Source organism: Phalacrocorax aristotelis, chromosome 4, assembly GCF_949628215.1.
Source record: "Phalacrocorax aristotelis chromosome 4, bGulAri2.1, whole genome shotgun sequence".
Taxonomy (NCBI): Eukaryota; Metazoa; Chordata; class Aves; order Suliformes; family Phalacrocoracidae; genus Phalacrocorax; species Phalacrocorax aristotelis.
In genome coordinates, this window is record NC_134279.1 from 16,430,220 (window position 1) to 16,452,071 (window position 21,852).

At 35.6% G+C, this 21,852-nt stretch overlaps 1 protein-coding gene across 1 annotated transcript in view; it reads left to right on the forward strand.

The window, feature by feature from the left end:
- The window catches only part of LRBA (LPS responsive beige-like anchor protein), a 419,175-nt gene that overhangs the window by 99,895 nt on the left and 297,428 nt on the right, over positions 1-21,852 (forward strand). The window contains exons 31-34 of the mRNA XM_075090413.1: positions 834-967; positions 9,923-10,001; positions 10,253-10,386; positions 12,622-12,683. Of these exons, the coding sequence (XP_074946514.1) occupies positions 834-967; positions 9,923-10,001; positions 10,253-10,386; positions 12,622-12,683 (409 nt within the window). The remainder of the gene's footprint in view (positions 1-833; positions 968-9,922; positions 10,002-10,252; positions 10,387-12,621; positions 12,684-21,852) is intronic.

A 21,852-nucleotide genomic window follows, 5' to 3' on the forward strand; every position in this document is an offset into this window, starting at 1 on the left:
GCTAACTTGCAATTAAAAATGCCTTTAACGTATGCTTAACAAGGCCTTTTAGGTATTTGGAATAAAGTACTACAATTTAAATGAAATTGGTAGAGCATAAATAGATGTCTTAGTAACACGTGAGATAAATCTCCATGCCTAACTTGTCACTTTGCATCTTTTCCTCTTGTGTAATCTTTAATGCTGACTGTAAGGCCTGACATTTAACTTGTATAAAAAAATGCAGATTCTTTCTTCAAATAATGTTTTGATTTGTTATGTAAGTAAAACTTGATTGGCATGATATACTCAAATTCATGCCTTAGCCATATTTTTAAGATGTGTGTTTGTATGTGCATGCAGATACGTGTTAGCAAGTCTTTAGCTATAATATATCCTCCTTCAATTAGTCTTCTGTTCTGCGTTAGAATACCAGTAGTAGTATACTGTCAAGGCAACCTTCAGTGCTGATAATTTATCTTAATGTTTTCAATTTGAATATTGTGATATCTTTTGTAAATAGTTGTCTGAAATGAAAAACAAAATCTTAGGGAAACCAAGGTGAAAAGTAAAACCTATTTGCAGGTCACTTTTCTTGCTGAACTTCTAACTGCGTGCTTGTTTGTCAGGGATTTTGCAGAAGTGGATGAGATATTAAAAAGTACCATAAAAACCAAACAAGGGTGAAGTGTCATTTATGTTAAGGTAGATGGCCAAAGATGATCGAAGAAGAAAATAGTGTAGGAACGGTACTTTTGCAGGACATAGAAGTGTATGTGCTAGATATGTAAACAAAGATCGTGATGTGTGAACCTTCATACAATATCATTTACTAACTTTTTCTCTTCACCTAGGAGTGTCATTGTACCAACGAAGAAATCAACCGTTTCCTCTTCTGCTGCTGCTATGGGTATTCCTACAAATGCTGTCAGTGTGGTTTCTTCTTTAGATTCAGCCCAAGCCCCAGATTTGTCAGGAGAATCTCCTGGTGAGTAAGGGTAAATTAAACAACTTAAATCCCAACCCGTCCTCTCTTGCTTCTCCCTCCCTCACCATTCACTCTGAATAAAAATGAACAAGTTTTTGTTACGTGTTTTTTTGTTATATGCTATGTGAAGGTGAGATGTTTTTCAATAGTTTTCCATATCTCAGAACACTGTAGAGGAGAACAGTTGTTTTTCAGACATTGCCAGCAGTTGCCTTTGGTTGTAATACTGATTAATGTGTGTATATATATATTTTCTGTTTATGTATGAGTCTTGCTTATGCTAAGAATATTGTTACTTATTGCTGGTTGTACTTTCTTAGAGGAAAATGTGCCAATGATCTGGGAAGATGGTGTTTTACCCTTTTTTTTTTTTTTAACTACTGAGTGTATGCAGTATAACGGGACCTTTGAGGCCTTTGTATCCTGCAGACTACTTTGGCTATAGCTTTGTCATATGCCCTCGCATAGCAGCTTGCAGGCCTGCATTCGGTGTCCACGTCTCTAACAAAGACCAGTATCAGATACTTTACAGGAAAATAGACAAGGCTCTCTAGGTTAAACTGGACCAATAGACAGTGACATTATATGGGTTCATGAGTATAAGAATTCATTCTTTTTTTATCTTTTCTGAGAGTTTATCCCCAAAATCATTTTGGGCATTTTTCCTAGTTTTGATGTTGTAGCTACACAAATGTAAAAACCAACCTGTTTATATATTTAAAAAAAATACAAAAGTAGTGTTGTATTGTAAAAAAAGAAAAGCTTTACTAAACTTTTTGGGGGTCTCCTTTTGCCTTCATCTAGCAGAACAAATGCAAATGACTGAGCAATATTTGTCATAATTTCAAAATTTCTCCCAGTTTTTGTAAAGCGGGCATACTATATGAACTTCTATTATGGTGTATTCTAAAGACTACTTTTAGTTACAGATTTTTTGTTATGTAAAATATAATCTTATTTATTAATTGTAGGGTATTTGTCCAAGGATAGTGTTAGTGTGTTAGTGCTAAGTAGGACTGAAAATTATATACAAGTGTTTCCAATAGCTTTAGCCTGAGGTCAAAGTCAGTGTTGATGCTGAACTAATTGCTTTAGACAGTTTTTTCAGTGGGGACAAAATTGAGTAGGTTGTTTATAAGCAAGTGGTCCTTTGAACCCGTAGTCTCTCTGGTCGTTCTGTATGAGATAAATGATGTTTAACCTTATATGCTGTGTCAAAGGCATGCTTTTCTACTTAGCCATGTTTAAGTCACAAGGCTGTGTAAGATCTCATAATTGTTTGTGCCCATTAAGCTTAACGTCAAGACTTAGAACTGATTTGCATCTTAATCAAGGAAATCTCAATCTATGCCTGATTATTGGCATTTCTTTTCAGTGTTTGAGTTTCTTACTTCCTGTTTTTGTGAATTTACATCCAAATTGCAAAGACTGAGGAAAAAAAATGTAATCATTGTCATGTCCTCTAGTACTTGTGTGTCTGGAAGATATTTGTTGCCATCTTCAACTGCCTATTGCATTTCTCGGGAAAATAAAAAAGGTTTTGTTCCAGCCATGGTAAAGGAAAAAAAAAAAGCTATTGAAATCTAGTATGTTCTTATTCTTTGCAAAAGGGAGAATCCATTTTGTCACCGAAATTGCAGGAGGTAGCACTAGTCTAGGAGTATTGTTTGGGCTAGGAAAATAAGCTGTCTTAAAATGTCACAGTTTGTTGGGGAAGATTGGCTCTGAGCAGCTAATCTGTTTTTAAAATAATAAAACCTTACTTACATTGAAATGGTTTAAAATAATTGCTAATTTGTTAACTTCTTACTGGTTTACCCAGGTTAGATGCGGGTTTAATTATTACAATTTCTGAAGTCAGTGTTCACTTGGTTTTAATAGAAACAAAACAGATGAAAATTCATTTTCAGATTTAGTCAATGTTTTAAGAATGTATAGAAGGAAAAATAAGTACTCCTGTGCCTGTAGAATGTATAAGAAATCCAGACAGTAAACAATACTGATGTAGTTTGTAACTGTGTGACTTCCATCATGTCTGGGAGTTTTGGCAAAAATTGGACATGTAATCTGAACTGATATGCATAAAAAGAAACTAATCGGGATTAAAAATAGTAGACATGTTTAGACTGGCTATCTAAATAATTAAAAGAAAAGGTAAAGGGGTAAGTGAAATTGTGCCTTAAACAGATTAAAATGTGAAACTGTTTCTTTTTTCCCCAGTAAAATAATGGCATGGAAACAAAATTTTTGCAGAGTTGGAGTGGTTTACATTTATGTTGTTCATGTAAATTGCACACGTTTAAGTTTGAAATAAAGTTCTGTATAAGGCCTTTAACTTTTTTTATTTGAGGATACAAGTAGCAATAAGCAAGCTTCCTATAAAACCAAAATATATGTAATTTCCCCTGAATTCAGATCATGTTTTTCACTAATTTTCCCTTCATGCAGCAATCAATACACTGTTCTCATTTTTGTCAGCTAACATTCATTGTAAGTCTGTTCACTTTTGTAATTAAGAAAAAAAAATTAAGAAAATAATTTTTTTAAAGTGCTGAGACTAGAATTTTATGTAGTGAATATAAATTCTGGGCTTTTTGGTATTTTATATGAAGACTATTTATTAAATATAATTGCTATATTTAAAAATACATTTCAGCTGTTTTTTTCTAAAATCAAAGGATTTTTTAAAGTGAGTTTTGTATGCATTTGTTTGATATGTGTTAAAAACTGATTAAGCAAAGAACCTCAATATAATAACATAAAATGCTTTACTGTGGAGACTTGTGTCAATTTACTCCAAAACAGAGAAGAACTGGAGATACAGACATTGAAATGGGATTAAACATCAAGTGATAGTGTTTTAGTTGTAATGTGTACATAAGCATGATATGTGTATAAGTTTTATATAGTATGTGGGCATCCTCCACCTGTAGATGTGATGTCAAAATTGCTTGGTCAAGGTAGGATCTGCGTTAAAATATTAGTCAGTCTATGTGGTTCCAGATGCCTCCATTGCCATTTGTGTGTGCTCAGGATTCATCAACCTCCTTCCCAATACTTTTTCCTGAAGTCTGTATCTTGCCTGTAGCTCAAGGTCTGTGAGTATCTCAGATATTTGACCCTTGAGATTGTCCTAAGCTCATATCAAGTGGATGTGACATGTCCTGGCCTACCAAATACAAAGTGTTGACAAGCTGCAAAGATAACCATCTAGGCTCACTCTGTTCCTCTGATACTTTGAAAGAGGGTGAAAACATGTTTTGGCCTTGGACAGCCTGGCGTTTTTGCAGGAGAAGTTTCTTCACCTTTACTCATTCAAGCCACAGAGTATTTCACAGCACAAAAAGCCTTTACTGAAATACAAATGTTCCCCTTGTAGTCTGAACTTTCCCACTAGTATGTTCCTGATGGATGATATTTGGGTTGTTGGTCTGCTGGAATAGCTACTCCAATTGTTGAAAGATCTTGGAAATGAATGGAGAAAATAAAGCCCCTTCGTGGCCCATGTTGAGCCAGTCATTTGTCTCTTATGGAGGGTGGTATTGAGCAGAAGAGCAAATTTACTAGAAATAACCCGAGAAGGAGGAATTTCCTCAAGTTGTTTCTTCCTTGGATTGGCTCATAGGCTGAATGGGAGATTTGATGCAGAGATTTTACACATGATGTGTTGAGGAGGGGCTATTGGAAAGGCAAGACTAACGTTTGGATAGGCAGAACTTGGCAGAGTTATCTGAGCTACTGTGAATATGCTAGTGGAATGCTTGTACTTCTGTTTGTCACTTCGTTTTCCTTTTAAATGTTTCAATTACAGCTGTAATGTTCCAAAGTGGTGTGAATTTTTTTGAACTGTTTTGCAGTTTGCACTCCCACTGTTTCCTCTGATGCTCTGAGTTTCTCTGTTTATGTACTTGAAGGATTTCACATGTGCTTTATTTGTGTTTCACGGTAAAGATTGCGATTTTGAGGATTTCACTATTCAGTTTGCAAATGGTTCTTCAAACATAATTTATATAAAGAGGGAGTGGAAAAGTCTGTAGGAAGCAGGACTGAATTACATGTTGTCCTTAATGACTCTGAGTGTAGAAAACACTGAGAAATTCCACTCAATTTCTGTTGCCTCTTTCTTGAAATTCTTTGAGTTTTACTTGTTTTGCCTCTGAGCCACACGGAGTTGCCAGCAGGATTTCTGCTTCTCCTGAGCAGAGACGTGGGCTGTTCCTCAAAGTGTGGAGTCATAAACAAGGCTGTGTCAAAGGCTGAGGTGAAAAAGGAGGTGGATACGTGGAAGAAACCTGGGAGTAAGCAGTAACAGGAGGTACAAAAGGAGTTGTGACCCCTGAATTCTAGACCTACATATAGGAAAATGTAAATTTTCTCCCGCGGTTGGCTTGTTTTGTAAAGAACGGTATTCACTGATTTTTATCCATAGGTGAAAATAACCTTGAAGTCTTGCAATAAAATAAGTTAACGGGGGACAAGCTAAAGAAAAATGAATGCAAAGTGAGTTGCCGTCAGTGCAGGAGGTAGTTTGAGACATTCACTGGATTATAGTAACTATTTCAAACAGAATTCTGACTTTACAGGGACAGTAGTTGAAGGCTAGTTACGAAAGCAGTGACACTTCAAAAAATCTGAAATGCTGACGATATACAATGGAAATAGTTTAATACTCTTTCAGTATTAATAAAGCAACTTCTCTTTAGTGAGTGCACCATTGTTTCATGAAATCTGTTTTGGTTTAACCTACAGATGTGTTTATGTAACAGATCCCTTATATTAGCTTGTAAAACCTTTCACTGCAGTCTTGCATTGTACGCTTCCAGCCCCGGAAGTGTATTTTTGAATGAGCTCGCTATTTTGCCAGATACTCCTTTCATAAGGGCATCAGTGTATTTATGTATCGTAGGTCTGTTGTACAAAATTAAGAGGTATGGTTATTTAATTCAACTCCTCTTTTTTTTTTTTTTAATCTCATCTCCATCCTGCCAGAGTAAAGTATATGATGCACTGCTTGTGTGTTGCCAAGCGCACTTTGTAAGTGTATATGCAAAAGCATAAGTATCTTGCACAAGGAGTTTCTTTAACAATATTTTATTACTAGAGACATTATTTGTTTAGACCCTTGGGGACCTTGAGTAAACAATAAGGTTTCACTGTAAGGGTGCTAGACAGATGATCTATTTGCATTTTCTTTTATGTTCTTGCAAATGTCTGTAAAACTGTCAGTTTGAAGGAGCCAGTTTATCAGTGAAAGGATAAGGAAGAGATAAGTAAGTTTAGTTCCACATGTTTGAAGTAGCTACTGCACTTACCCACATGTGTGTTGTGGATGAAAATATGCTACTGAAGTATTTTAATTTTTTTTTCCGAAGGCAGGAAAAATAGTAGAATAAAAAGCCTCTTCTGAGTTAAAGTCAAAAAAGTACTTCCATGAAACAAAATTTGAATGCAAAAATTACTGTGCCTAATCCTACCTAACACACACCCCCTACACCCCCCCACACCCCCGAAATTCTTGGCTGTGATATATCTGAGATTCAGCCCTTTTAGTGAAATATATCTGAGTTTGGAATGTGGATTTCAGTGATGATAAGCATGAAGAAATTCAGGCCATAAATATCCTTACATAATCTTCAAAAAGAATATCAGTTTATATAGGTGCCTGCCTTATGCTGTTGTCAAATTCAAATTATCAGTGCTTTTTCTATTATGTCTATATTTATAAGTTGATTTTATATTAAATTGATTCTATATTTAAAAGTTGATTTTAACTTAAAACTTCATAGAGTTTAACTAATCTGCTATGCACAATTTGTTTTGATTTCTAGAAGAAAAAATTTTGGTTTTGATTTCTAAAAGAAAAAAATCCATGTCCTATCTGTGTTGTCACTGATTTCCTTTACCTCCCACTGTGTTTTTTTCCCAATGCCTTTGTGTGTAAAACCAGAAAACCAAACAAAAGAAACCCCAACACGTCCCACAAAATAAAGCAACAAAAAATAAATCCAAGTTACCCTGGATTGAGTGTATGTCTCTCTATTAGCCTCATGATGGCTATTATGCCCTTTCATTGTCCTTGCAGATGTTTCCCATGAATTTATTTCTAATTTCTCCTTCAGTTATTTTGCTTGTGGCCTAAATATTGCATTGAATTACTTTCGTCTCATTTAACTGTAAAGCTCACGCTCCCATGCTGCACTGTTGAAGTCTTATCTTTTACCGATAAAGTGATCCTTGATTTTGATACACATTTAATACGGTGGGATTGTAGTTGTATATACTTTTGACTTCCTAACATACCCAATAATCAGTGGATTACTGGTCACAGATTTTATATGTGGTAAAAAGAATGCAAGCGCTTACATAACAAGACATTCTGCACGTGCAATCTGCATGTTGAGATGACTTTCTTATTTTGAAGGCTTTGGATGCCATTTCGGTTTTGTGTTCTGTTGAACTACCCAGATCACTGTGCTGATTTCCCTTTATGGACAGCATATGGGCTTGTGGACTGAAGAATATTTTCAAATTAGAGAGACTTGTTTAATGAGAGTAGGGATGTTGGACTTACGGGAAAAAGCTGGGAATTCTAGTGAAATTTTAATATAAAGGTATTCATGGAAAAGAAATAATTGCTTTTAAGTCATAAGGGGCTTAAGAGTTAACAGGCAGTGTATTGTGCTTACTTAAGTATTAATGCATGGAGGGGGGGAAAGACTGTACGTATTAAATATCCCAGTATCCCACAAACAACTGGAATCTTTAAAACTGTCATATCATGTGGTTTGTTGCCTTCTGTGGGCTTTGTTTTGGTTCTTCTGTACTGGAGGCATCGTTCTAATTTTTGGCACATAATTTGACTGCTTTTCCTTTGGGAATACTCAAAATACTTTTTGGTGGTTTCACTATGTAAAACTAGATCATAAAGAAATGGAATTATATCCATGAAAATACTTGAAAATATTTATAGAATCTAGCCATCACCATTGAAATTTTCAGAAATATATCTTTGATTTGCCTTTATTATATAAGTTATTTAGGAAACAATGCCCAGAAGATTTGGATTCCGCCTTGCTTTCAGCTAATGCTTTGTTCCCCACTTGCTTGTCCTTCATTTTGTATGACCCACCAAAAATTTCTTTCTGACTCCATCATCCCGTACAAAAGTCAAAATAAGAGCTTCATGTTGAATTTATGAATTTATTAAGTGTAAGTGAATCACATTCACAAAGGTATCTCCTACCTATGAAGAAAGAAAAAGCAATAAGAGCAAAAGTATTTACCATTTTGATGCAGTAGTTTAATTTATTAGTTTCTGTGCTCCCTTTGAAGAAAGATTAGAGAAAAATATCTTCTCCAGACAGAAGCACCGCCCCCCCCCGGCAAGCCCCAACATTTCTGGGGGAAGCTCTGGGTGCCAGTGTTTTGGAGCAGAAGTTTGAATTTTGACAGGAGGTATAAACTTAGTATCTCAGGGCTCTGTCTTTGGCATCTTTTTACAAATCTATTCCACTTCAGTCAAGTAGAAAGACTTTGAAAAGTTGCAGCTGACACATTTTGGTAGACACTTTTAAGATCTTAGCAGCTTATTTCCAGACAGGTTGCATTTAACTGAGCTCGCTCCAGTGTAGGTGGGACGATCAGGAATTTTTCTAGTTATAGTTCGGAGAAGGGTTGTGTCTTTGCTAAGGTAGATGTGAGAACTGAAATGATTAAACTCTTTCATGCTTTTTTCTTTCTCTCTCTCTCACCCCCCCTTCTAGCAGCATAAGAATCTGAAACTGGCGAGGTGAGAGGGAAGAGAATAGGACAGGGTCTAAGGTTGGAAAGAGATAGGATTGCAGATGGACCAGAAGCAGTCATGCTCTTGGGAAATGCACAGCAATCTGTCTGCTAAGATTCATTCCTCTCTATAGTTTGGAATGCAATACAAGATTTGTGAGTCACCATTCCTATCCTGGCAGCAAATATCTGTGAAATCTCTGGCTGTCTTGCTTACCCCCCCTTCATCATTGCTAATACCAATCCATACTGCAGTATGGAGGCTGTATTTCTCTGTATATACTGAACAGCAGAATTCAGTATTTACAGATTCCTACTCTGCTGATGAGAGCCATGTAATGTCAATTTGACATAACACGATTGCGGTTTTTTTTGTAAGCGTAGGATACATAAATGACCCAGTGTTCCCTATCAACCTTTGAATAATTGATGTGGCAAAGTTAATAACTCATAAATGAGGTTATACCACTGCCATCATGCTAATGATGCTGGCAGTGCAATGGAGAATTTTATCATAGCTGTCTTTGTCAGAATCACAGTGTTGCAAAAATTTAAGCCAGGCTGTTGAAAATACCCACTCACTCTGTATTCTGCTTCATTTTTACACAAATGTGTTTTAATTTTAGACAAAAAGTTAAAGGTTTTCTGGGCAAGTCACCTGAAATAGGATGAGCACTTCCAGTAATCAAAAGAGATGCTTTAAAATGTTACCTTTATATTAGTATATACTAGTATTAGTGTATATTAGTACACTACAGGAGTATTAAGGGTATAAGACATTATGTGTAGTCACTGCTTAAGGTTGTAAGTGTTCTTAAATTTGTTCATAGACAATCATGGCTTATACGGGCAGAAGGGATCACTGCAGTCTAGTCTGACATCCTTGACAAAGCAACCTGCAACGCTTCCTTGAACTACTTTCTTTTTCTGCTAGAGCAAAATCTAAAAAGCTCACCATTACATACCTGGTAAATATGAGTGTAAGTAAACAGGAATCTTACAGCAAAAGAAGTTTGAGGTACAAAGAGGTGAAAGGGTTTACCTAGTCCTCACACACACTTGAAGACCATGGTTTGTCAAAGGTTGAGCTCGTTGCTTTAGTTTCTGGTCCAGTTGTCTAACCTCTGGCATGTTTTCTTATATAATTTGTTTATTTATTACTTTCTCTTGTAGGAAGGGGGTCATCTAATTCAAAATTGCCATCTGTCCCTACAGTTTCTTCAGTGCCTGAGGATTCTGCTTCAAATATGAGGTAACTTCTTCACCTGGACAGCTGTGCTGTGACTCGCATTTGTGATAGTACAGTTGATATTCTGATTCCACATCACTTCAGAAGGTTGTTTTGCTGACATTTGATCCCTAATGAAGGTTTGGGAAAATGAGTGTCAGATTACTGATTCTTCTTATACTTGTATATCACTTAAACGTTGCCAAAAACTATATCCCTTTCTACAAAATTTCAGCAACTTTCTTTTTTGTTAACCACATGTGTCTCTCTACTAGTATTACAGACAGACTTGAACATGCTTTGGAAAAAGCTGCCCCACTTTTGAGAGAGATTTTTGTGGATTTTGCTCCCTTTCTTTCTCGGACTCTTTTGGGCAGCCATGGGCAAGAGTTGCTGATAGAAGGTACAAGTAAGTTTCCATTTAAAAAGAGGTTTTTTTATGTGTGCTTATGTGTACTTTTAGCTTGGAGACTCAAAATTTCTGGTTGGTTTTTGGTTTGTGGTTTTTTTTTTCCCCTTCTGCTGGCTCTGCCTTAGAAGCTTTCTTCCTGCCTTCCCACACAGTGCTGTCCGCTGGAGTTTGCTGCCTCGTGTTCCTTCTGTCTTTAGCCCTCTGAGGTCATTGTCATTGCCTCCTCATCTTTGCCATTCCTGTACCTCCATCTCTTTGCCTCCATCTCATCTCATAGTTTCCTATATCTCATTACGTGGGACCAAATGCTGTTGCCTCTTCCTTCGTTTTCCAACTCTTCCAGAAAATTGTCCCATAGAAGCTGGCATATGTGAAACGTGTTTTGTGGCCTTAAAAAGAAAACTTGGTGTCAGGGATAACATTTGATACAAAGTATAGAGTATAGTGAAGGACATTAAGTACAAAGACCTTGCATTTTTACTGTGATATTGTAACAGAAGGCTTCTTGGGAGCTCTATCAGCATCTATCATCTATCAGATGAAGATTCAGGTGCACAATGATTATGGCTCTTCCTGGTGTTGGCTTGAGATGGTTGAGTCTTCTACTGGTGGGTTTCTCTCTGTTTAAAAATGAGGCTCAGTTCTGCAGTGCAGACATTAATGTTCTCAATTTAAAAAAATGTATTTATTGGATCACCATGAATTTAGTAGTGGACGCCTTTTTTTTTTTCAGTTTTCTCATAATCTGGTTATATCATATAAATTTATTTGTCCACTGATTTTTAGAGTGAAAATTGCAGGTTTTGTCCAGTTGAAGTGGTGGGTGAATTGAATTAGGGCTTGAGCTTGTTACAGATTCAAGTAATGAAGCACTCCTACGTTAGAAGCTCATGGTTGCTTTATTTGAGCTGATCACTTGCACATGAGCTGTATTTGCACTAGTAGATCTAGTTGCTTCCTGGGGAATTAAAGTTCTTTTTATAAAAACATTTTTGAAACTACTTCGTTTGTGGATTAGGACAGGCATCCTGTATGTAGCGCTGAATATGGTTAACATTGTCAGAAACACAATTAGAGTATCAAATACTGAAAAATGTTTTGCTGAAGACTGCTGATATGAAAAAATTCAGACTTCAGTAAACTTCACTGAAATTAAAGTTATTTACTTTAGGAATTTAGCTTGCCTACCTTTTGGGGTAGGAAGGAGTGGCAGGAAAAAGGGTATGAATTATCTTCTGTAAGACTGAAAAGGATGGGGTTCTACTTTTGAATATACATGTGGGTATCGCCTTAGCTGATAAACATTTTAATGGAAGCTGCCCTGTGAACAAGTTTATTTCATTCATATAATAAGAATAACAGGAAAGAGGTTTTTCTCAAAGCTTTATTTGCCATGGAAGTAATTATCCTATTTAGTTACAGGTTTTTTTCTTGTCTGAAGATAAAAGATAATCTGGTTTTAAAGTGTTTTGACTGTAGTATAGATTGCATATACAGAGGGAGACGGGTATTTCATAGATTGGATGACCAAAACAAGGAGGAAAATTATTGGGAGTGTATGAACTGTCTAGACAAAAATCCCAATTTTTGGGCCTAAAAACCAGTTATAGACAAACCCAACCCAAAATGAGAATGCAAATAATAATAATAGTCAAATTAGTTTATAAACAATTGAGAATATATAATAGGTTACTGCTTGCACTTCTGCTAAGGTTTAGTGTGGGGTTAAGGGTCAAAGTACTAATAAGAGTGTTTGGGATGTCTGCTGCCATGAAACAAAATGGAAACTTGATTGATAGCTGGGGGCTGAAAGGAGAACGCGCAATGGAGAAAGCAAAGGTCATAAAGCCATTTCCCTTCTCTGCATATATAATGACCCAATCCTTCAAGAAATAGCAAAATGTAGATACAGTGGATTAATATAACATATGTTAACCACACTTCTGATCATTTTGACATACAAACATTTCTGAAACTGTGAATAATGGAGGCGATGTATTGCTATTAGCTGCATCTTTAGATGAGAGGCAAGGAATTTATGATCTCCCTCTCACATACATACTTTTATTTTGTGCTGATAAAGTACAAAATTGAACTGGAAGTGGTATGAGAATTTCAGCTTTCTTTTGATTGTCAAAATGCTTCTAATCTATCGCACTTCAAAATAGTTTGTGTTAATGGCTGGTGCCATATGAGGGTGCATTTATATATACTGTTTTCTTCATTTTGTAGGTCTTGTGTGCATGAAATCTAGCAGTTCAGTCGTGGAGCTGGTGATGCTGCTTTGCTCTCAGGTGAGCTTTAAGTAAGAATGTTGTCTGAAATTGCTGCCTGTGAGCACAATGGAAATTACAGTTAAAATTTTACTTTAAATTTGACTTTAAATTTAAAGGCTCTGTGTAATAGGTAAAGATTATGTGCAAGGCCTTTTCATAAAAAAAAAATCATAGTAATTGTGTCTATTCAATTGGAGAGAGGAGATACTAAAGGTTTTATGTTACCATACTATTGAGTATTTACATAACCTTGATGGTGGTGTGTCTCAGTAATTCTATGCTGTCATTTTTGTAAGATAAAATTGGATTAATAAAATATTAAGGTTATAGAAACATGCTGATTTCTGCATCTTGACATGCTGAATCCTCTGCAATTAATAGAGTTTTTCCTTTTGTGTAGAGGTTATAAAATGAGTGATAAATACTTTTGAAACCCTGCCATTCCTAATTGATTTGACAAGTAGTGAGAATTTGAGAAGAATTTAAGAAAGCAACCCAGGTTGTCAGCAGTTTGGAGAATTCTACATTCCTAAAGGCAAAGTGATTTAATATATTTAAAAACCTGAGAATTGCCTGTTCCTGTGGTTAGAAAAGAGCCAGAGCCTAAGGAACCTCCTTAAAATTGTGTATGCTATATTATTGGATTTTCTTTTTGGGTTTCTTGCTTTCTTTTTTGTAATTAAATGGAAGACTGTTTTTATTGAGCCTTTCTTTTGGTGCCTTAAAAATGATACCTTTCTGGTAGTAAATTCCCCTACTTAAAACTTTAAAATAGCCTTTTTTAATGGGAATGGTATTGGTCTAGAGGTCAAGGGTTCTGACCCATTTCAAAACCTCTGACCTTCATTTACAACCCTTATGGTTTGCTTGCCTGACGAATAAGGATAATGCAAAATTAATGTTTCTTCACATCGATTTATTCGTTTTAGTGCCTATATTGCCAAATTTATTTAGAGTGTGCTGATAGACGTTTCATGAATACAAATGAAAGAATCATAGAAGGTGTGAAAAATCGATAGTCTGCATTGTCAATAAAGTGCAATAAGAACAATTACTTCTGGAGATTACACCTAATAGATTTTACAATGAACTAGTGAAGAGTAGTTATGTTTTCTAGTGAGCTTATTATTAATGAATGTATCTAGAACTTTGTTCATCTAGTTTTCCATCTTCCTCAGGAAATAGAATATATTTTTAACCTGAAAGAATTTAATATTCCATATGGAACTTTTGGAATTTAGAGATGGTTATTTTACATATGGCAATACACAAAGTGGTCATTGTTCTCGACTTCTAAAATACGAATTTGCTGCTGATTTAAAATAGGAAAGAATCCTTGCTGTCAAGATATTGATGTACAAGTTTTGCTGTTCATTCATTAATGCGTTAGAGTGAAACCAGTCTGCATTGAAGCGTATTAAATATGTGCCCAAAGCTTGATATTACCATTTTTAAAATTAGTTTTTGGTATCCATGCTGCTTGTATCAATAATTAGTGGTTGACCTTTTCTTCTTCTTTGGTAGGGTAATCTAATCTTTTTTTAAAATCATGTTGTCCTCTGTACTGTACGTCACTTGTTTGGTTTTGGGAAGTGGAAAGGATAAGGAATAAATGACGTGCTCTAATGCATCTATTTGTCATATGTGTCACAATGCCACTTAATGCTAATCTAATCAAATTGAGGATATCGTGATTGCTTAGCAGTGCTAGTTGGAGAGACTGAGGTTGTTCTTTGTGAAATAGTAGAAATAAACCAATAAAGGCAGAAAGACCTCAAAGTCTTTTTAAAGTTACATAGCAGCTGTAATTTTTGGCAGAATATGAAAAATGATGTGAGAAATGAATCTAAAATTAGCTCCAGATGTATACAGATTGTTCTGGGGTGATAATTACATTTTTCACTTTGAATTTTCCTAATTCAGAGAGGTCAGCATGGCAATCACAGAAGTGATTTATTTTGTTAAGAAGTGAACTGTCTTTTGCTACATGAAAGCTTGAGAGATATGAAATTGAATTTCAAGCCGACATTTTACAGATACTGGGAGGAGATGGCGTTGAGCTTGATTGATTTTTTTTCTTTTTTTTTTTTTTCCCTTTCTCTTTTTTTTTTTTTTTTTTTTTTTTGTCTGGGCCCAAGATAGGGTGGGAAGTGAATTGATATCCTTTTGCTAAAATTTTAATTAATTTTTAAGAGGAGATGGAGAGGATGAAGTGCCAAAGATCAAAAGATCAGGTCAAAAACTAGTTTTTAATCACATAAATAATGTGGCATAGTTACAAAGTAAGTATCTGCAAATTTGATTTAAAACTTCACAAATTTGTCAGCCATCATTTTATGAAATGGAAAGATTTCTCTGATTATCTGGTGCTTTTTATGGTAACCTCCTGAAAATCTGTTTTAAACACTGTATATGCGATGTAAGCGCTTGGTTTGTTTTTATGAAACATCTGAAATTTTTCTGATGTTTATTTAGTTTTGTGGCTGGAATGTTTTTCTTTCTCAGAAGTACAAAATGGAATAATCATATCTCATGAGTAATTTTTTGATAAAATTGTGAAAATAAAGCTCTTTCCCAGGTGAAATGGTTTTAAAAAATTTTGAAAGAGACCAATCTTTGAAACAATTTGTGACACTTGGTTAATTTCTTCTTTTGTTTAAGGTTTATATATTTGGCATATGAAAAAAGACCAATGCTTTTGTGTTTTACTTTTGTGTGTATATGTTGATATATTGGTTTATGTTTAATATAGAAAGATAAACAGGTGGTCTGAGATACAGACAAAAGGCTTTTTCTAAGACAAAAACAGTTGCGTGTTTTGATAGACACGCTGCATTTTGAAGATGTGTCTCTTTGTGTATACTTATATTTATATAAATCTATCAAAACATAAAGAAATCCTTCATTTAATATTACTGCAAAGTGTTCCCGCTTATTTGACATTAATATCATTTTTGAAAGAATTGACGTTGCATTCAAGGCCACTTTATAAAAGCGTTGTGTTGCTCATCCTAATTCAGTCTGACACACATTCCAATAACACTACCTCCCTTCTAGGGTTTAAAACTAAATTTATGGCTGAGCATTGTGAAGTGCATCATTTAAAAATGGTTTCAACCCAAAACATCTAATAAATAAATAATGTGTATGGCTACTCAGTACCAGACTTTCCAGACTAGAAATCATTCCATCGGATACTCAACAGTCCACTATCGGAGAGGGCTGTCAGATAAATCTTATAGTAGCTGCATTCATGTCCTGTAAATCACATGTTATTGTCTGAGCCTTCTGCCAGGTCATCTATTCTTTTCCCATTTATCAGAAATGCATACAGTACTGTGAACCTAGAAGCACCATCTAGTCTGGCCTGGCATCCTGTCGGGGTAATTAAACCAGCCAAAAGAGAGAAGTCCTGTGTCTATTATCCCTTTTAAGTGAGTGACGTCAGGATGTTAAAGGTGCTCATATGCTATTGTGAGACAAGGCTGCTGTGAGGGGAAACTGTGATATCACCCAGGAATAAAGCATTTTCATCTAAAAGGACTCTCCCTCCATGCCTAAAGCGCAAAGGGGCACGTATGAATTGAGTGCACGTTTATCCATAAAACAAATATGCTACTGTGCTTCCTCTCATTTGTCAGATGTTTTCTTGAAATACCTAAGTAGGAGAAACTGTGATCTTCCCTACTCTGTCATGAAGGTATTAAAAACATTTATCTGTTGCTCACATACATAAAGCGTTTGTCTATTATGGTAGCTCCAAGGTGAAAAGGTACGAAAATAGGTGAAATAGGTTCCATAGTTTTCCGTGATGCCTTTGAATTTACAGAATTTGCAGCACTTGTAAAATGCTTCTTTTTGTACTAAATCAACTGAATTGTCAGTGGAATATGTATAAGAGAACTAATTAGGTGGTTCTTGTCAGATCCATCTTTGACTTAAGAGCTTTTTTCTACTGAATCTAAATTTTCTAGACCATAAAATACACTTATATTAACTGACTCAAATACTGTTCAGCCAGCTCTTGTGTAGTTTTCTAAAATTGGTGGAATGCCACCCAACCTTTTTAAAAGTTTGCAATTAAAAATTAATGAATAATGCAGCAACTTTTGTGACCCCTCCAGCTCTACTACCTGCACATACACCCTGCTTGCTAGTTCAAGGTATAAAAGCTTCCTTTGCCCCCTGTTGTTTCAAAGGGATTAAGGGCACTTTCGTGATGGCTGGTGGCGTATATAAAGCCAAGACCAATGTTTTAATACACTTAATCTCTAGGTATTTTATCTTCTAGAAATACTAATAGGATATATTGCAATATAACTACATAGCTGTAGCTATTAGATTTATATTGGAGACCTTGATAAAGTATTTATTTCATAGAGAGATGGAAGAGGGAGGAATAAACTCTGATACTCCAGGGTTTTTTTGTGTGCAGTGGTAGCATCTGCTCATATGGCCCAATGAAATATTATGGTTGAATGTGTCATGCGCTGTGCTGATAGTTTTTGGAGTTATTTTTTGGAGAGAAAACATGATCCAAGGCAGTGCATGTGCATCTTAAAAAGACAGCAGAGGCTGATTAGTAGTTTTAAAGCAGAAAAAAATTACATTGTGAAAGTTGGTCTTGCTGCCTGTGTAGGCAAACTTATAGGTCTTCAGCTCTCTTTTTTCTTTCTTGTCTAACTCAACTCACCAAACCAATTATCATTGGTTAAACAGTGAAATGTTTGCAAAAGCTTGTTCTTTGGCATCGTCTTTCCTTCATATGCTACTAAATTACTTTGCTAACGGATTCTGTTACCCGTAAAGGAGTCAGTATTCATCTTTTGCATGGGCAGTATCTTGACTGCTTCATATCTCTTACTCTGATATGGAATCTTAATTATTTAAACAGTATCAATGTGTGCCATGCAGTCATGCACCCATGCAAACAATATGATAGCATATTTCCCCTAAGGAAGAGCAATAGGATGGTAGTTAAGATTTTGATTTTTCAGCAGCTTTTTGCACACACACACCCCGTCTTCCACCCCAGTAGTTAAATGTTTGTAAAAAGCAGTAGGATCTTCAGGCTTTTCTGCGTAGCCTGTGCTCAGAAAAAAAGCCTTGTATCAACAATCAACTTAATTACATCAGGAATGGATTTCTGCAGTGTGTTATAAAATGTGGTAACCCTTTGAATTACTTGGAGATTTTAGTTGATGTAGAAGATGGCTGGTTTGCGGTGTTTGTCACTTGCAGAGAGAACACATTATAGTGACGCTCTGTGTGCACTGGTTCCTAATTTACTTTTAAGTGCAACTTGATGTGATGGATCACTGTAGTGATCGCTGTGTAGTTTTAACTGAATTGGGTGTAGGTTATCTAAAGAACTATATCGCTATGGTACATGGCAGCTGAACTCAACAGAAGGACCAAAACTCTTAACAGTTCCTGGTTTAGATATGAAAATAATAAATGCTGTTTGAATACTTTTTATGTGCCCCAAGTGTTAGATGATGACACTTTAATCAGGATTATAATTTTCTATCTAATAACTTTGTGTTGTAACAGCTGAAAATAAATTTAAAGCAGATCTAATAATCCTTTAGATCCACAATCTAAAAAATGTACATGTTTTGGGGTGGGTTTCGTAGGATTTTGTAATCTGCCAATTGACTTTCTGTCAATTTTAATGGCATGTTCTAATTTTCTTTGAAAAGCCATTTAGCAGGTATCGGGAGTTGGAAGTTTTTCTTTTTTTCCTTTGTTTTTACCAAAGCTGAATCTATTTGAGTAAAAAACCAAACAAACCCCATTTCAGTAATAGATTGCTTTTGTGATAAAATAGTTAGAAACATAACTTTATTAGCAAATGAAAATGATTTAGATCTGAAACAAGTGAAAATAGATAAAAGGACTTCCCAAAGTCTAAATTGTTATGTTCATGGGAAGATGTTGCATGAATCATGCCCATAGGTGTTTGCCTTGTATTGCTAACTTTCATTGCAATGTTATGAAATATTCAGTGTTTCTGGTTTAGTATAAAGACACAGAAAAATACTTCACCTGCAGGTGTGCTAGAGACGTCAGTGTACTATTTTTTCTTTTTCTTGTATTCTTTTGCAAAAACTGAAGATTGGAAGAATATCTGCCAGCCTAGCTTTTTTCTAGAGATGAGGTGGCTGTGGAGGGAAGTGAAAGTATTCAAGATCATCTTACTCTGTTATGGCTTATTTAGATTCTGAAACTGCCTGAGGTCTCCTTCATACCAAGTGGAGCTAGGCATATTAATAAAACTGTGTAAATCTTAAAACATCATGAAAACATGGGATTGCCAAGCATGTTATTAGTTGCAATGCAGGCAGTAGTAGGAACATTCCTGGTGCAATTTTTTAGCAAATTTTGCATGGCCCTTGTAACTGGTATATAAAATGGAAGATTCTTATCCTGTTCTTCCTTAAGATGCGATTGGATGGAAAATAGTTGGGAAATGTCTGTTGAGCTTCATGTACAGTGCCACTTCAGGATATTTTCAGTGAAGCAATTTTACATTATGAAAAATTTCCTCTTCAAAACCTGTTGTTGTTATTTTCCCCCAGCAATGTATATTTTCATCTACAATGACTTAGTTTTGCAGGATGGAGACTCACTATCACTAGAGAGCGAGGAAGGTAGATCCCACAGTAGCCAGGGGCCATGCTATCAAAGTGCTCTCCTGGGACTGAAGAGGCTTAAGCTTCAATTAACGTTTCAGGTAATAGTTATTATTATCACTAAGTGGAATAATCTGTCAGAGGAAGAAATTCAACATATCCTCCCAAAGTAGCTAGTAGTCCAGAAGCTTAGGGCATTTACCAGGCATGTGGAAGGGTCCAGTTTTGAAAGAAATTAAGCTCTCTCAATCTGTAAAAGCAACATTGAAATTCATCTATGTTGTCCTCAACAGCAGTTTTCTTCTTTGTTTGTGATATATGAAGATGTCAGTTCTTTTTTATAAGGTCTTGGGGATAAAGTTTAGGGCTTCTGCATTCTCCTGCATTGCAAGGCACTTGATATCAACACAGTGAGCTGTCTGGCTAGTGGTCCATAGGATTAACTCTGGAGAAATTGAATGAAAGGCCTGGAAGGTGCAGGAGGGCACTGGCTGTGGAATCCAAACTCCTTAAATGCAGTTCTTTGGTGCTTGGATTTTAAATACTAATCTTGTCAGGAAGTTTCCTTCTAATAAAACAGAAGGTTAAATTATCAAATCTGTTGTGTAGATCACTTGGATTCTCCGTTACTCTTGATATATCTGGATATTTTTATGCATAGTGTAGCTTCTTTCCTTCCTGAGTGCGAGTTTTTCCTCCATCTTTGATGATCTCACTCTGGGTGCTTAAAACGTAATTTGACAACTTTCATGCTTGGTATATGTCACTGAGCAGAGTATTTGGCATAATTGCAAATAGATTACTTGTGCTACGCATATTTTACTGTTTGCTTCATTGAACTATGTTATACATTCTAAGTGTTTGAAACTGGAGATCAGTTTGGTAGATAACTGTCTGAAGTTCAATTCTGGTAAGATTGAATTCAATGGAAACAGCTGGGAAAACCTTTCTTTTCAACTGGAGTATGTTGAAATTACATTTTAAATTAGCGGCGTAAATTTTTTTTTCGTTTGACTTAAGCAGTACATAGATTTTGTATCTCCAGAACTAGATTACTGTAATATATTCTATGTGACACTCCAAGATAACGTGAAATTTGTCTGCTGGAACTTCACTGCTATTTTGATTGCCTGTTGCTTTCTAAGTTGTTTGAAAGTTTAATTGCCTATAATTGCCTGAATATTTAACCTGTTGAATTCCATGGAATTACTTGGAGAGCACTCTAACACATTCAAACAGAAGTTTCTTTCAAACTCCTATTATTCTTCGTAATAATCACTAAGGTTCACACTTCTCAGATCTTGCTTTAGTTTGTTAAGCTTAAGATCTGTTTGAACTCTGTCTTTTCTCTTAGTGTAGTTGTTGGCTTCAGGAGTAATGTGCTTTGTTTACTGTTAGTATGGCCTGCAGGTAGGGAGTTTAAAACATCTGCTAAATTTACAAAAAAAAATTCTGATAGGATATTCTTTCTGTGTGAGCCTATGAAGTAGATGTATATTGACAGTTTGCTTAGTAGTAGAAATCTAAGAAGTTTAGAATTTCAACTTTGCTTTTGCCTTAAGTGTGGAAATAGGTTGGAGTGTATTGGGAATGGTTTGCCAATATTGCAAGATTAATAAGTGACCTTTTAATGACTTAATGATGCATTAATCACTTTATAGTTATATCCTGACTGGTAGTGGTCACAGTAGTTAAAATGTGTGAGCTAGTACTTTGGCTTTATCTCCTTATATCTTTCCATTACTCTTAGTCTTGGAGGATATTTTAAAGGTTTTCTCACTCCCCAGTTTGGAGGTGAAATGTATGATGTGGGATTTTAAGATGAGCAAAAACTATGATGCGTTACATTTAGTATGAGAGAAATAGAAGAATACCTGATATGTTATACTTTTATTAAATGGGGTTGGTCTTTCTGCATGTTAGATATAAGTAATTGTCAAAGCACTAGAAATGGCTTCCTAACTAAAACTTGGTTTATCTAGGTCTACTTTTGACCCACTGGAAAATGCCCTCTGTTTTAAAGTGTTCACCAACAGCAGGCTATATCAGCTGCAGCTGCAAGCTGAGAAAAGTAGTGTGAAAGAACCAGTTTTTTTTGGTTTATACTACACAGCTGTTTTCTGGAAAGTAATTGTGAGCTTTGTGGTTTTGAACAACAGCAGCAAAATTATATGTAAATAAATTGGGATGGGTGCTATTTATCAGAGTAGGAAGGTGTGTAGAGACGTACAAGTGGATAGATGTAGTAAAGCCATGTTATTTTGGTGTGGACTGGTGTGAAGCATTGTTTCTTGGGACAATACACTTGGAGAAGTCAACATGACTTGCAGACTTTGGGTGGAGAAATGAATAAAAGATAGGGTTAAAACCCACAAAACTTTTCTTAGAAATAGTTTGCTACACTGGAGTGGAGAGAAATGACCTTTCCTAAGGTCATCTTATTAAAACCTAATTGTTGCCTACAGTAAAGTTCTGGGGAAAAATGAGGATTTTTCCACCCTGGTTTTCTTTTTTTAAAAAGTACAATCTTTAGTGGTTGTTCTGTAGGCTTT